General features: G+C 35.3%; 1 protein-coding gene across 1 annotated transcript in view; it reads left to right on the top strand.

The window, feature by feature from the left end:
- Positions 1-17,630, top strand: part of LOC121733739 (D-beta-hydroxybutyrate dehydrogenase, mitochondrial) — an 89,248-nt gene that overhangs the window by 65,957 nt on the left and 5,661 nt on the right. Inside the window, exons 5-6 of the mRNA XM_042124089.1 lie at positions 654-807; positions 11,375-11,562. Of these exons, the coding sequence (XP_041980023.1) occupies positions 654-807; positions 11,375-11,562 (342 nt within the window). The remainder of the gene's footprint in view (positions 1-653; positions 808-11,374; positions 11,563-17,630) is intronic.

Below are 17,630 nucleotides of genomic sequence, written 5' to 3'. Positions count from 1 at the left end.
CACTCTAAAAACTTTTTACGACAGAAGTATTGAATAGCTTTGCAGTATTTTGCTTGGCTTCTTTTACAATTCATGTTTTTGGTGGGATCAGATATTTTGAACGCCTTTGGCGATGGCGGTATAAATGATGGCGGTCGATTCTGCTAAACAATCTTGCAATAATATAGTTCCGATATCGTTTCTGCACTCGTTATGTAAATATCACAAAATAATATTCTCATAATGTGGCTCCAGTGTGGACACTGGAGCCACATTATGAGAATATTATTTTATTTATTATTACGTAGACACTGGAGTGTCTACGTTTACTAACAATACAATCTTGTAGAGTCGTCAACGTCGATTGTGCACGATACAGCGGGGCTAAAATGGTAGCTTTGGAAAATCATATCATGAATCATAATATGATTCATTTTTTTAAATCGCAAAATGCAAGTCTGCTTGCAATTAATGACCCTATGCAAAGAGGGCTTAACATAAGAAACCCACTACAAACGAAATGGTAGGTACTAGACAAAGCTCGTGAAATTAATCGTTAGTCATCTGTTTGTCAGAATATTTGAGACTACAATAATTTTACATATTATGTATCGAATCTGAAACATCAGAATTTGGTCTGTGTGTGTGTGAATCTGACGTCACGTTTTTTCCAGATTCTGTCGGCGTCGCTGTACATTGTTGATCACCTGCCAGAGGGCGCGCAGGGGTTGTGGGCGATCGTCAACTGCGAATCCTGGTGTGCGCTCGGTGAACTAGAGTGGGTGCCCTTCTCCGTAGTCCGACGAGCGATGGACGTAAATCTTTTGGGTAAGCGCTGAAACTGTCGTTTTAGTTCATCACAACAAACACAGATGGCGCTAGGAGTCACAAAGTAGCTTTCAGGTAGCAGAGTATTTTTATGTTAAAGAATAAAAAGCAAGAATAAAATCTTGAGCTAATCTAAAACGAACTTTTATAGCTCAATTATTTAGATACTTAGTGCATTATAGAAATAATGGAAAAGATTAATGAAAAGCTGAACGGGAAAATCATTTTCACAACATCAAATTGGAATGTTCGCATGTCATTAAAATTTCAGAACATTTGCCATTCCACGTATCTATTTATTTGATAGTCATGTATTGCGGTACTTCATTTCACGGTGAAAATTACTGTGAGGAAATGTTGTTTTGTTTTAAACTAGTTACTAATTGGTTTTAACGGCTTCTAAATTAACTTATTTACGCAAGAAACATCTCAGTTTTGATTTAAATTAAATGTTTCTCCAAAAAAATAATCGCAGTAACTCTATATTTTGTCTCGTTAAAAAGTAGTTTTTAATTATCCTTAACTCAATAATTATTTGTTTCAAATATGTAACAATATCACATACAAAAATACCGTGTAGGTCTTTGTAAATCCCGCAATTATTCCGCTTGTGAACAAGGACTTACAAGGCATTACGAGTAGCATTCACGACGTACCACTTAACACTTTTTCATTTAACGTTCATCACAGGATTATGTTTCTCGTTAATTCAGCCTATTTTATTAAAAATGTAAGCTCATAAAAACTGTTACTAACTTAGCTCTTTTTAACCGACTTGAAAAAACGAGGTAATATACATTCGACGCGTATGTATGTAATATTTTCAGAACTATCCAGTTTTTGTATAATAATTATGTTAGTCTATTTCAGTATCTGCACAAATGTGCCAAAGGCCTATGGGGGATTCTGTATGGACCCCGTCCTCACCCTTCAACAGTCATGGGATGCATCTCGATTTGTTCACTGGGACCCAGAAAAGTCTTAAGTACCAGTGTCAGTTTCAAAATCAATGGGGTTTATCAAAAAAATAGACTTTTCTCCAAAAAAAAGGTGTTTATTTTTGAACAAAAAAATATTTTTTTCTACAAACAAAAAGCATATCAGGGTTCCGTAGTCAACAAGGAACCCTTATAGTTTTGGTCTGTCCGTCCGTCTGTGTGTCTGTCTGTCTGTCCGCGGTTTTTCTCAGAGACTATAGGGCCTACAAAGCTGTAATTCGGCATGTATGCATATTATCTTAATGATGGCGACAAAATGGTATATAAAATATATTTTTTTATGCTACCTCCCCATACACATCAAGCAGGGGTGATTTTTTTTCCGCGTCCATCCTATCGTGTGCGGTGTCGTTGGGTACGTTTTAAAAATATTATTCAGAGTATTCAAAGATCATTTTCCGATTTAGGGATCCAATTGTGAAATATGTATGTTTATATGTATGTATGTATGTATGTATGTATGTATGTATGTATGTATGTATGTATGTATGTATGTATGTATGTATGTATGTATGTATGTATGTATGTATGTATGTATGTATGTATGTATGTATGTATGTATGTTTTTAAGTTTGTGTTCACTTATCTCCGGAACCACAAGTCCGATTTAAGTAATTATTTTTTTGTTGTACAAGGTATTGTCGTCAACTTAGGGTAGGTAAGGTCACTACTAACACTACGAGTTTCATCAAAATCGGTTCAGTAGTTTTTGAGATAAGGCAATTTTAGTTCTCAATTACGTACAATTTTGAAGTCGGTTTTATCTTTTTAAAGTACTATTATTTCTTTAAAACATTCGTACAAGCAGGTTATTTTATTGTTTTAGTTTTACAAAGCTTTTGCTATTTGTATAATATAAAAGCAAGAAAAGTATACGTACTTGAAAACGTACATATAAGTAGCTTACATTGTCATAGTTTTATTATATTCAATCCCAATTGCAATGGCGTCATACAAAATATATAGTTTTAGTATCAAAACATTCATCATTAATTTCAATAATAATTAATCCGCAAAACGTGTATGTTGTAATTCATACAGCTGATAAAAGATTGTAGTTTAAATTAACATCGGTTTCAATGTATTTTGTTTAATACATACTATTTAGTCGTATTGCAATTATAGATTTTGATTAACGCTGTTACAGTTAGTCTAATTAATAGATATTATAAGCGAGTATATTGTAATCTATTAATTTTATCCGCGTGGCTTCGCTAGTATGATCTTTTTAAGGAGTGAGCACACTGAGACGGGCCGTGCCGGGGCTCAGCGTGCCGGGGCTCATCGCAAAAATCCGCCTCTATACAATTTGTATGGAAGCGGATGCGCGTATCGCACACTGTGTCAGGGCGCAGCGGATTTCCGCTTCCATACAAATTGTATGGAGGCGGATTTTTGCGATGAGCCCCGGCACGCTGAGCCCCGGCACGGCCCGTCTCAGTGTGCTCACTCCTTAATTCATCAAGCCCCATACGATAACCGGTGAGACGAGTGAGCAAGACACAATAGAAATTCTATAGTGTCTCGTTTTTCCACGATCGACGGATTAAAGTTATATTATTATAAAGGTATACGTCTTGTAAATCGTCCAGTACAATCACTCTATCTATGAATTTTTTTATGTAAGTATATTATTCATATTACAAGAAAGTGTATATTTATCTTCGTACTAGCTTAGTAAAACGTGAGTGGGTGAACCAGATAAATAACATTTTATAACATAAAGACAACTACTCATTTTTGTCTTATAATTTGAACAAACCTTGTAACTTACCTACTTCATCATCTGGCTGGTATATCTGACTATAGGTACATAAAATACACTTTTTTCTGAGTTCAAATAATTTTCCTGGCCCTTAAGAGGATACACAAGGGGCGAGAGAAATTGAAAATAGGTATTTGAAAATGTATTGCTGTCCCACCAATCTGAAGTCTCCCACCGCAGAGCGCGATAGAGACAACACGACAAAAGTTCTAATAAAAGAACAGAAAATCTTCGATTCGTTGTCCGCTGATTCCTTCTCCAAAACTAAACCGATTTAGGTACTTTTTTCATTTAGAATTGAAGCAAGGCTTGAGCTGTGTTCCTATGTTTTATTTTTTTGTATATTTTAGCCAGTTTTGTTTTCTGGGTGTTTGAACACAGAGGAAAATCTTGCCATTTTTTGGGTTTTTGGACGTTCTTATCTTTTTTAATAATAAAATTATGGAAAAAAAGAAAACATAGGGACATGCTAATAATGGCCATAGATATTCAGGAAAAAATCATAACTCTATCGGCATTATCCAGGGAGGAAATAGGGGACAGCGTTTGTATGGAAAAACGGCGGTGTGGACTCCTCTTAAGCATTTATGCAAAAAAAATCGTTTTTTTTTTTTATTGTTACTTACCGGCTTCATCCATTAATGACACGTACATTTTGCGAATATAAAAATCAGCCAAGTGCGAGTCTGACTCGATCACGAAGGGTTCCGTACCGATATAGAGCAAAAATAGGCAAAAAATTGTGTTTTTTGTTTGAGAGCCCCCTTAATATTATTATTAAATATTAAAGTACACATATTATAACAAAAGAATGTGTGAAAAATTCAAGTGCCTACCAGTGCCATTATTGATATAAGTAAAGGGAAAAGGCCGAAAAATATTTGTACGAGAGCCCCCCTTAAATATTTATTTTATTTTGTTTTCAGTATTTGTTGTTATAGCAGCAAGAGACATACACAATCTCATTTTTTTTCAGAATTTCAGAAGTCTAGCTATAGCGGTTCTTGAGATACAGCCTGGAGACAGACAGACGGACAGACAGACGAACAGACAAAAAAGTCTTAGTAATAGGGTCCCGTTTTTACCCTTTGGGTACGGAACCCTAAAAACTAGGTAGGTATAATACAAGTGTAAGACGGGAGACGACACGTGAGCGGCTCTTGTACACTAGCGAATCCCCCGAGAAATCGCCTAAGAAACCTTTTCAATGGCTCCGCGTATAGACCGTAAAAACTGACAGTTATGCCATAAGCATTGCTATCTCATGTCCTTGTAAACTGAAATTATTTTATATACATATTTTTTATGAAAAAAGGGGGCAAACGAGCAAACGGGTCACCTGATGGAAAGCAACTTCCGTCGCCTATGGACACTCGCAGCATCAGAAGAGCTGCAGGTGCGTTGCCGGCCTTTTAAGAGGGAATAGGGGAGGGTAGGGATGGGAAGGGAAGGGAATAGGGGAGGGTAGGGAAGGGAATAGGGTAGGGGATTGGGCCTCCGGTAGACTCACACACCGGCGAAACACAGCGCTGTTACACCACAGAAAAGATAATAGTACAAGTACAGAAGTCTCACTGCTTTGATGTTCACAAATGCCGCCGTTTTATGTGCCTACATAAGTATTATTAACAACGGACCGCATGCGAGCAGCCGACATTGAGCTCTCTGGCGCCGAGCGAAGGTCGCCTTTATTCCACACCAATTCCACACCTTGTCAGATATTCCGAAAATAGGGTTGTCAAAATCAAATTAGTATAAATACCACGCAAGGTATAAACATACGGAAACTGTTATACCTACCTATTAGGTAAATGAATACCGAACATATTATAAATCAGTTTACACAGACACGGCACGTGATTTTCTTTTGATGTAAGTAGGTAATTAGGTATGGATTATTTTATTATGTATAATGTATATGCAGCTACCACCTATGACCTACCACCTATTTTAAATAAGTAAGTATATTTATTATAATTATAGAACATTAATTGTGTGTATATTTAATAATATTATTATTGTCATAGATTTAGGTACCATGACAGTAGATAAGTAAGTATATAAATTTGCTATTTTTTTCATTGTCCCGACAATCGGCTGCAGTGCAGTATTTTTTTTTTTGATAAATTTTGGCAATTAAAATATTATGACACTGCGTAAGAGGCGCGCGCGTGCGCCACGAGTCAGTTCGCGGCAACCATTGAATCGCCCCGACGTCGGGGAGTCTCTGTATGTACTTGTAGCTCGGCGGCGGAACGGCGGAGTGACACCCCCCTGGTTACACGCCGGTTTTCTGTGAGAACGTGGTATTTCTCCGGTCGAGCCGGCCCATTCGTGCCGAAGCATGGCTCTCCCACGTCTTAATACTTTAAAAGGACAGTTAGTCTTGTATGTAAAAATGTAATTGATTTCTCGACATCGCTTTTTACTACTTCTAAAGAAAGCACGTAGGGGAGAAGTGAGCTAGATAGGTCTAGGCCTATCTACTAGGACAACAATTTTTAAATTAATTTAGGGTTTTTTTTTATTTCAACTCCGAGCTTTGGTCTCTGTCTCAGAGGTATATATGTATAATTTACTGTATAGGTTTACCCAAATTTACATACTCCACCCATATTTTTATTCCAATATACCCAAGCTAATTATGTAGAAATTGCCAATTCATGACATAAAATCTCTTAAAATAAATAAAACAGCGCATCCGATATTTACATAACTTTAATACATTAAGCTGTGAATCTGGCTGCCTCTCAGCGCTTGCTATTTGCATACGTAGCCATTATCGCAATTACGAGTATATATTTTCGGACTTCTTTACACAAGGGTGAAAAATAGAATAAGAAAACAGAACTGTCTACCCGCCTGTCCATCCGTCTGCCTGTCACCAGGCTGTATCTCAAAAACCGCGAGAGCTAGACAAGAGTTGAGTTTGAGAGTTGTCACAAATTACGTATTTATTCTGTTGCCGATTTAACAACAAACACTAAAAACGAACTAAAATAATTATTAAAGGAGGCTTCGATACAAACAACGGTCCCTATATGCCCGAGTCTCACTCGCACTTGGCCGGTTTTTTAACTCCGTATATTTAGCCTGTCTATCTCGTTGTTGTTTCATGTACTCGTGTCTAATTCCTACTGTGGCTTTGTTGGATCCAATCATCGCTTTTCCGCGAATTGTTTATTTTTAACCGACTTCCAAAAAACGAGGAGGTTATATATTCGGCTGTGGATATATATATCGACGGGTGCAAAGTAAAAAGAGTCATCTGCAATTTTGAGTTTTTCGTTTTTTTGTAGAAACTAGCTTAAAATATCATGTTCTACAACATAACAAAAACAAAAATTCAAATATCACCTTATTTCTGGTACTTTTGTCACGTAAAAGAAGACATCTACTCCTGTTTTGTGAAATTGCACGACGTAGATGCGGATAACTACCGCTGGTCGTCTATACGCGGGACGCGCGGGGTTAATGTTATGCGGCATAAGCGGCTATCTGCCATATAGCTTTTTCTACGTTGCGATTGTGATTTAGATGTCTCAATTTACTTTTGTAAATTAGTATTGTTTGTTATGTTTATGAGTACCTTTCTATGTTAATTCTTATTGTTATTATATTAATTGACTTCTAATTTCTTTCTGTTATTTTTTACTGTTGTTTCATGTTCAGAAAGTCCTTTTTAAAGAAGTTGAAAGTTTCCAGAACATAAACGATAGATTTATCGAGCAAAATACTGTGTTGCCCGATGAAGAATTATTGAACTTCTATAGAAAACCTTGACGTATCAGCGATGAATACAAATGAATATAAGTTAACTTCGTAAGATAAGTCCCCATGGTTTGAATACTCTGGGCCAGTCACACCAGTTCACTCTCAGTCTAAAATATAAAATGATTTTGAAAATTTGGATGTCGATCTAAGCAAATTATTAAATACGTCAACGCCCTCAGAATACAATTCATCACTTCAAGTCCGCCGCGTCCATTATCAGTATTAGATCAAAATATTATGTCTTTTTTATTAAACAGATAGTTTGATCTCATATAATCTATGACCTGCTTGAATTTATTAACTCATATATCGAGCCATCGAGTATATTATCCCTCTCAAACTGTGAATCTTCTAAAGACAACACCGTTGATACTTCTTCGGCAGTGGAGGCATCAAGTGAATATTCTACGCCTTCCTCGTTAAACGGTAGAAAAAGACGTCATCAGTTCAGTATTGATCTAAAGAAAAGGCGATTGAGAAATAAAGACACGTGTATTGACACATGACGTAAATTACGACAAAATTTAGGTAAACAAAATATGCAAAACATCATATTCCGGCATTTGCAAGTTTAATTGTAGCGCAAAAATATCTCGCAAAGTTTTCCTTTTAACTTATCTTTGCCCGGTTTTAGGATCTCTGTGATCATGAAAAGCAATTGAGAAATCGTAGAAATAAAATTTCATTTTGTGTTCTGAAGAATCGTATACATCCCTTCGATGGTGTAAAACGTCCAGCGACGCTTATGATGTTATAATGAACCCATCATGATCACAATTCACAAGTGCCAAGTACAAAGACTTACTCGTAATAAGCCTCTGCCTAAATTATAATAATTTACAACATAGTTCCTGTACTGATAATGATACTGAATACTTTTTAAATTAGTTTTAAAGTAATTAAAGTATTGACACAGAATTTCATTTTTGTTGTGAGAAATTACGATTTGTACGAAAGTAAATGAATGATTCCTAAGTATATCCAAACTAATATTAAAATGGGAAAGTATGTTTGTTTATTTATTTATTTATTTGTCCTTCCTTCACGCTCTAACTAAGAAACTAATCGTATTGTTTTTTTTGGCATAAACTTATTTGAAAAGATAAAACCGCTTATGTTACTAGACTACTTTTGGTCTTGGAATAACATCATGTTTCTAAGGGAGCTTACAGGAATATTTGCATTTTACGCGATTTTCAAATTCCACGCGAGCGAAGCCGCGAGCAAAAGCTAGTATTTCATATTTTAACTTCCTTCTAAATCGTGCACCTTGCACCGATTCGACAACGTAGAAAAAGATATCTATGCAATTATGTTCTGAACTTGGTGTTTTTAAGGTGTAAAACGGGCATTAACTACATATTTTAATAATATAAAGTGTTACACTTTACGTAGGTACTGATAATCGCACTAGTAATCGGTAAAAATACTTTAATAAATATAATTTTTAATTCCCACGTAGAAACGACCAAGTGGTAGTTAACTCAGTTGTCATATTTTCAAGCGCAATGTAGATGCAGACAACTACAATATCTCGTAAATTAAACATAAATAGAAGAAATTAAATATACATGTAGATTAATTTATAAATAATGAAACAACGATGAAAATTTCAATAAATTTGATTGGAAATTGACAAAATGGGAGCATTTTTTCCTATTATGCGCTCTCCTGAAAAGTAGCTGTTTTGTAGATGACTCTTTTTACTTTGCACCCGTCGATATATATATTTTTTTTGTATGTTCGACCACTACTCCGCCGTTTGTGAACCGATTTTCAAAATGTTTGTTTTGTTATATTAGGTTTCACTCCAATTTGGTCCCATTTTCACAAAAGTGGTGATCTGATGATGGGATCCATGAGTAATCGAGGGAACTCCTCAAAATTTATATGGAAACATATGGTGATTTTGGTTTTATGAGAAGCATCCTAAGCATATGCTACCAAAACGCAAGATTTTGTACCAAGGTATACTATGGTTCCGAAGATACTAAGAGAACTCCGGATTCCTTATAGATACAAGTTTGGGGGTTTAGGCGTTGTTTTAAGAACTGAAAGCATATGCTACTATGTAAATTACATTCATCATCATCACTACCATGTCAGGGTCACCAATGTCACAACTCACATGGTTGTATATGGATACAATATACACACAACACCATAAAATATCATCAGTCATCACGTTATGTACTTATTTATTTGGTACATTTCAAAGCGATTTTAATACAAAAAAATATACTTAATGTTGTTTCAAAATACATAATATTTCAAGTACCACAAAATTGAACATAAGTGACAAATTCAACCTTTACTCCAGAGCATAAGGCACACATTTGGGTTGGACTGAAGGAAACGGGGCACTATGGAAAAAATACTTAGAAAAATTTTTCATCAAAATTTTAACCTCTTATAACCACCCTTTTTGAATATACCAATCGATAGGGGGCGCCAAGGGGAGCAAAAAAGCTCAGATAAACTTTTCTCAAAAATCAACCCCTGTAGAAAGACAGGCCGAAATGTGACCCTCGTTAGCACGGAGAAAATACTTAAAAAATTTTGACGAAAAAATTCAACCTCTTATAACCACCCCTTTTGAATACACCAATCGATAGGGGGCGCCAAGGGGAGTAATAAAGCTCAAATAAACTTTTCTCAAAAATCAACCCCCGGCCAGATACAGGCCGATATACGAACCTCGTTAGTATGGCGAAAATACTTAGAAAAATGTTGACGACAAAAATACAACCCCTTATGACCAGCCCTTTTTATTATACCAATCGATAGGGGGCGCCAAGGGAAGCAAAAAAGCTCAGATAAACTTTTCTCAAAAATCAACCCCTGTCGAATGACAGGCCGAAATGGAACCCTTGTTAGTATGGCGAATATTATATTGGCTAAGGTTTAGGAACCTACGTCAATTAAATGTTAGTGACATGGGTTAAGGAGGATTGTTTTGGGTGAGAAAAACTCCTACTTACCGTTTCCACCGCCAGTAAACTCTCCGTTTAGAAGAAATTCGCATTTGAGATTTTCGTAATCTTCAGATAAGATCATCTGTTTTCTGATGCTTACGAAGTATTTTTAAGGAATCTCAAGGCTGTGATGAGTGGGTCTTACTTAACTACTCAGCCACGGATACCGAAGGGGGGGACGGGGGGGCGCAGCCCCCCGCCAAAACAAAAACAAACACAATCTAGAAAGTCCAAAAGTAGGTTAGGTTAGGTTGGAACTTAGACCACAACACCCAGATATAGGAGCCCCGCGTAGCGGGGCTCCGTCGACTTTCTTTTGTAGTAGTTTGTCAAATAAATTGGGGTAGGTTTGTAAACATTTACCAAGATTAAGATAATATTAAGGGGTTGAAGTATTTTCTTACGCGATGGTTAGTAGGTAACTAAAAAGAGTGAAATCATTATTTTTAACAAAAAATTTAAACCGACTTCCAAGGTAAAAACAATAATAACATCCTTATAATATGAACTAAAAAGTATTAAATAATTTTTCCTATCTAATAGTGCCTTTTTCCGAATTCGGCTAAACCTCAACTATTTCTTTACTCAATCTTCATAATTTTGAAGTCGGTGCCAGTTCCAAAAGTTTCAAATATTCTGTCAGAGAACTAAAGATTCAGCTATCTGGTACCGACTTCAAAATGATGAAGATTGAGTACAGAAATAGTTGAGGTTTAGCCGAATTCGGAAAAAGGCACTATTAGATAGGAAAAATTATTTAATACTTTTTAGTTCATATTATAAGGATGTTATTATTGTTTTTACCTTGGAAGTCGGTTCAAATTTTTTGTTAAAAATAATGAGAGAACACAATACAGATTAATTCTATTCAAATCCCTATGTAGTGTGTACTCAAGATAGAGTTATTGACATTACATGAATCGAACCTCAGCTTCGTAATTATTATCGAAGGAATATGTCAATTCCATACATTTTGATCGGCGATTCTATAAAGACGCGATATAGAAAACGTCTTGGCTAAAAGGTCTGTTTAATCGCGTTTAACTGTTCCGCAGGTCCGGCCAGGCTAGTGCAAGTGATGCTGCCGCTAGTTCGTCGTGCACGAGGTCGTGTCGTGCTCGCTTCGTCCATCTTGACGCACGTGGCCGCCCCGGTGCGCGGCGTGCATGCGGCTTCGCTTGCCGCGCTCGACGCGCTGGCTGCCTGCCTGCGTAGGGAACTGAAGCCACGAGGAGTTGACGTGGTATGTATATTGGAGTACCTGGACCTGTTTTATGACGTCATTATGGGAGAACGTGGTACTGGTATCCTTTATCCTCACGTTATGGTCGCTCTGGTGCGCGCCATGCAGTCACTTGGCTCGCCGTCTGCCAGCGTGCAACGAGGAGTCGATGTAGTTGGTATACCGTCATTTCCGGGAAAATAGCAAAGAACTCTCGTTTAACGCTCTAGATGTCTTACGTAACTTTGAAGAGCTACGTGGACAAGTATTACTAAGGGCCTGTTTCACCACTTTCCGATAAAGTGCCGAATAGGTTATTCACAACGTTTTTGACAGAGTCTCCATACTTGATCAGCTGTCAAGTTAATTGGTAGATAGCCTATTCATCACTTATCAGGATGTGGTGAAACAGGTCCTAATTTACGTTAATGACATACAGGAAATCGCTAAGGATACTTTCGCACAGAGACGTGAATATGAGTGATACCATCTCGTCATTTTCGTGTCATGATTTTATCTGACCCTAAGACAAGGTGTCGAATCTTTAAACATAACCTAGGCTCAAAGTATAAAAAAATACAACCGATATCTACAAAGCAACTTCATTAAAGCAACACTCTATCGCTACCGAAATTCCTATATCGCTTACCATTAGCTTATTAATTAAGCTCATCTATTCGCCTCGTTCGCTGCTTATTGCTTGTGTAATTATATCAGGCTGCCAGCCGCTGATTAAATGCACCACAGCGAGTCAGTTATCGCGTCTAATCGAGATCCCGCAAACCATCTACATACATAACACTAAGGGTGGGTTGCACCACATTCGTTGTTATAGTTACAGTTATGGTCAAAGTTAAGGTTATAGATAAGTTTAATAAAGTTAACCTTAATTATCTGTAACAATGACCATAGAATTTGACAGATGTATGTTGCTTAAGTTAATGGGGTTTAGAGTATAAAAATAAATTATCCATACAAATTGTCAAGAAAAAATAATTTGTTATGGCAACACTGAAAACCTTATGTCTGTTAGAAAAAACTGTATTCTTAAGTAAATTTAAAATACTAGAGGCCTCAAATAAAATAGAGAGACGAACAATCAAACTTATTTTACAGACTTTCACAAAATAACGGTCACAATGCGATAAACAAAGTAATTAGGTTCCTATTCCGAATTCAAGCGGAGAAAGAGGCCCCTGGCGTCTTCGACAGCCGTTAAGGATGTATAATATAACATTTACAAATTCAAATATTTTGACCTAAATTTGAAATATGTAGTAGAATAAAACATCCTGCATCGATTGATACCAAAAAATTAATACCTTACCGACAAGTTAAGTGAAATAATTCATTTTAAAATTTCCATGTATCATACGTAAACGTGCCGGAAGTGTTACAATTTTTGAGAATTCGTCAGAAGTGTAACAAACAGAAACTCCTAAAAAACTGCTATCAGTTTCTTTGTACAATTTGCGATTTTTTAAGCCCAAAAAAAAGTGGGGTTATCGGTAATTCTGGTTAAATATTTCAAATTGAAATTGATAAAAACTTTACTTCGAAAAGTAATGGCGATACAGCTGTTAGATTAGACATGTCTCTGTCATTTTCAATGCGCATTTGCAGCTTACGCGCATGTGCAATAATAGAAATTAAATCAGCTTCTGCCAAATTTTGGTACATGTCACTAACACTGACACTAGTTTTTAACTTTGCGCATGCGAAACGAACATTGCCATGACGACCATTATGTTTATAATTTAATAGCGGTGGTCAAATTACATCTCAATTTTTTTAATAGTTATTAAATATCGAATAATTCCTTAAAAATGATCATTATAATTAATAATAAGTTTAATATACTAACTTTCATAATTTAATTGGATGTACAACGGAATTTGACCTTATATACATCCTTAAATAGCTCCAGATCCTGTCACCTATCATCCGTCTCGATGACAGTTCCGTCAGCTGACAGCTGTCAACCTGAAGGTTGCCAACATGTCAAATTTAACTTTAACAGAGCAAAATTGCGCGGTTACAGTTATCGTCAAATGGCGTCCATTATTGACTTTAACCAGAGATTTGACATTTTGTTATAGTTAAGTTAAAGTTGGTGCACCGTGCAATCCACCCTAATACATTACTAACCACCGTACAACGCGTCGCATATGTGATGTTGATGTTATCTAGTATCACCCTTTGGAAGTTGTAGAATATTATAGTTATGTTTTTATTTGACATTCTATGTTAATTGTGTACACAGTATAGCAGGCATACGGAAAACGAATTCGGAAATCGTATGCGGAAAACGTATGTATGCGGCGAGCCTAAATAGATAAAATACAGTGTAAAAATAAAAAAAGAATAAAAATATTTTCTACTAGATAACGCCCGCAACTCTGTTGCGCCAAAATTCTCTTATCGCGCGGTAACCGTACATTTTCTGGGATAAGAAGTATCCTATGTCCTTTCTCGGGACTCAAAGTATCTCCATACCAAACAGCAAAATCGGTTTAGTGGAAGTGAAGAGGTAACAGACAGACAGACGAACAGACAGACAGGCAGACACACTTCCGCATTTATAATATTAAGATATTGATATTGATTAACAGGAAAACTTCACTGCTTCATGCGTCAATAACCCAATGAGTACTTCATTAATACTATAATTCAGTAGTGACTTGTCTTGTTAGCATACATTATTCATTTAGTTTTATTACATTATCATGATTAATTTATCGTATTTCACAAAATTAATAGTAATGTGTGCTTTTTCTTTTGTTTTATAAACCACTTCTTCCTTTCACATTATCCCAGGCTTAAGACTTTCCCAGAAAGACGTTTCAATTTCGTTAAGAGAGTCCTTTCATAATCAGTGCTCATAAAGCCTTTCTCTGAGATAATTATTTCCGGAAATTACATTTCAATTAAACGTAGCTTCTTCATCTATCTATATATTAATACGTGAGCCAAAAACTTTGTATCCCTTTTGACGAAAAATGGGGAAACCTAGGTGAATGAAATTTTGTACAGTTATAGTTTATATGGTGAAGGAGTGCATCGAGCTAATATTATTTTGAAATTATGCTTTTATCATACATTTTAACAAATAAAACATTACACACACTACAACACACACACTAGGAAAAATGACAGATTGTTGAGTGACAAGCTTATACATACGAATTATACTCCTTTATTTATGGTTGAAGTCTGTTGACAACAAGGTGACAAATAGAAAATTGATTATAGTTTTTGTTATCGAATCTTAGATACTATTAGACAATGCTTACACGGCCAGTCTGAGATCAGCTGAGTCCCAGAGACAAGAGTTGAAAAAAATATGATAAAGTCAATATTTTTTTACAAAATATAGGTAGTAGTCCTAATGTCGTTGAAACTAAGGTCGAATTTCGACCATTGGGCGATCTCTAGTTTAATAAATTTACAATGCATAACATAGGTTTTCTCATAAGTTTATGGGTTTTCTGATGTTTTCTTTTTAAATTAGGTAATAAGTAGGGAGTTTACAATAATAATTCTAAATAATTCTAAACTTTACAATAATTCTAATGTAAAAAAGCCGTTGGCAGTAGACCTAAACAAAAATCTTCTTTTTAGTTAACCTAGAAAGTGGAAATTCGTTTGCTGTCATCTTCATGAAAATTACGTTTGCGATAAATTCGTATCGAATTTAAATTCGAGCTATCGAGTAATCGTGTCGGCCTGTTGCGACCCAAATATTACTCAACATGATCCAATAAATTAAACGAATTTTAGTGCCTATTCGAACTGGTGTTATTCATTGGTGACGTTTGGTGTATATTTGTGTTCTATATATTAATGCGATATCGTTTTGTGGTCGTATTTCTGTGGATCGTAATCTATAATTTCGTAGTAGTATCCAAATAATAGTTACTACAAAAATATAATAAATTAGAAAATCGGTGAACTTCGTGTCTTTTCTTTCCTATATAAATCTTCCCTGGACTTCCACGTATATTTCAAGACAAAAATTAGTCAAATCAGTCCAGCATTTCTCGAGTTTTAGCGAGACTACAACAAAAAACTAATTTTATTTATATACATTGTTTTAGTATTATAAGTATATATAGAGTTCTTGACTCTAGTAATATAAAAGAGAAGATAATATTGGCAGTAGTGAGATTTTCGAAAGTAAAATTTTCGTTTCTATTTACTCATTGAAAAACGAAGTTTTTTAAGTTTCCAGTAAGTACTATCCTCGCGGCTGGTGAGGCTTAAGTTTCTTCATTAACTAGGGCCCTCCATCGCGGTTGCCTCTGCCGCAGCGAAGCTCAATGCCTGTCGTCGTTCACTGTAGGGATGGGAAAATATTATACAATATGAAATGAATTTCACATAAATTAACGCCCTTACTAAAGATAATATTTTACTCGCGACATGTATAGCTACGTAATTCAAATTTCACTGTCTTTGTCTATCGAAAAGCTTTTTAATTATGCCAGACAAACAAGCAAACTAATATTAGTAAAAGGAACATGTTTAAAAGTGTAAGTGCTATTGCTACGTCGATAATAGGCTAACTTGACCGCCAAAATAATTAGGGGTTTACAAAAATTGAAAATAACGCTTACGGTGTGTGTAGCCGATTATTATGTGAGTTTATTAAGGCTTAAATACGGTTGGGGATTTTGAGGACCTGAAAAACATGTTGTGCGTGACATCAAAACAGGTATAAGTGAAGTGTACCTGTAATTGGTCCAGTCAGATATAATCCTCTCTTTCCTTTTTAAAATTGTTTTTACCTTTTAAAACAAGGTAGATTCGTATTTAATTTTCAGATAAAATAAAAATTTGTATAGGTACCACCAAATTCCAAGCCGAAGAATTTAGCTATGAAATCCACAACATTTTAGGCCAAACTTCACCTAAGTAGAGAACAAAATTATTGAAGCACCTCTTAAACTAAACTGTGGCTTTGAACTGCATTAAATTTAAGTTTCATCTAAATTCAGACGAATACTTTTAGGCTTTTAATACCACATAGCATTAATTGATAAAAAATTATAATTAAGTATAATTACTGCTATCAACATAATATCTGTAATAGGGCTTTATAAATGTAATTTAGAAGCGAAAAACTAACAAACAAACACACATAAACACTATTTCTTTCATAATAATATAATGTGTGATAATTTAAAACTAATATTTCCTATAAGAATTATTCCCATCCCTATGTGTTACTTACACGTAATTAACATGACTCGGTAACGCAAACATCAAATTGTAAATGTAAGAGCATTTTCTAAGTTAGTACATCTGTTCATTCAAAGTGCAACTAAGTGTGAATTTCCAGTTCACAAAAATGTTACATTGAATAGGCTATTATGTAAGGTAATATGCTTATCAAACTGTTCCATTTTTGGCTCTGCATACATTAGAGCATCGTGGAGTGAAATATTATCGAGAAATGGTACAAATATTTTTTGTATGTAACTTAAGTTACGTGTGTTGATAGAGACATTATTATGTATTAGCTACAGTCCGGTTGCAGGGCACATCAAATTACTCAAAATACTTAATTACTTTTAAGCTCAGGCAGGAGTATAAGACAGTTCCTGTATAGTGTATACACACACAATATAATATTATCAATATATTTGTGGTAGAGAACTAAGAGACAAAGAGAGTACAAAGAGAGTAGACTTAATGTGCTTATAATGCTTGTAATAAAATATCTAGTCAGATCAGATGACAGACCTACTTTATTTTGTGGGATTATTGAGTCTGTTGCATTTTTGACTGGAATTGAAATATTATATTACTATTTTAATTACCTAGCCAGTCATCTAAGCAATAATCAATGTCTCTAACAGTACATTGTATTTTAAACAAGTTGTAGAATGATGCCTAGCCTAATTTACAAGGCATTATGGAAGTAATTATTTATGATGTTTACTTCGCTACAAATTAATAGCAGAATTGATGTAATTGGTTCTCGGTATATAATTCCCAAGGATATTCGATACGGAAATTGCCTCACGTATAATTTCTCTTCCCAGAATTTCAATGTACGCCATCAGCGTACCTATCTCGACATTCAA

Source organism: Aricia agestis, chromosome 14, assembly GCF_905147365.1.
Source record: "Aricia agestis chromosome 14, ilAriAges1.1, whole genome shotgun sequence".
In the NCBI taxonomy this organism is placed as follows: Eukaryota; Metazoa; Arthropoda; class Insecta; order Lepidoptera; family Lycaenidae; genus Aricia; species Aricia agestis.
This window is presented reverse-complemented; position numbering and strand designations above follow the sequence as displayed.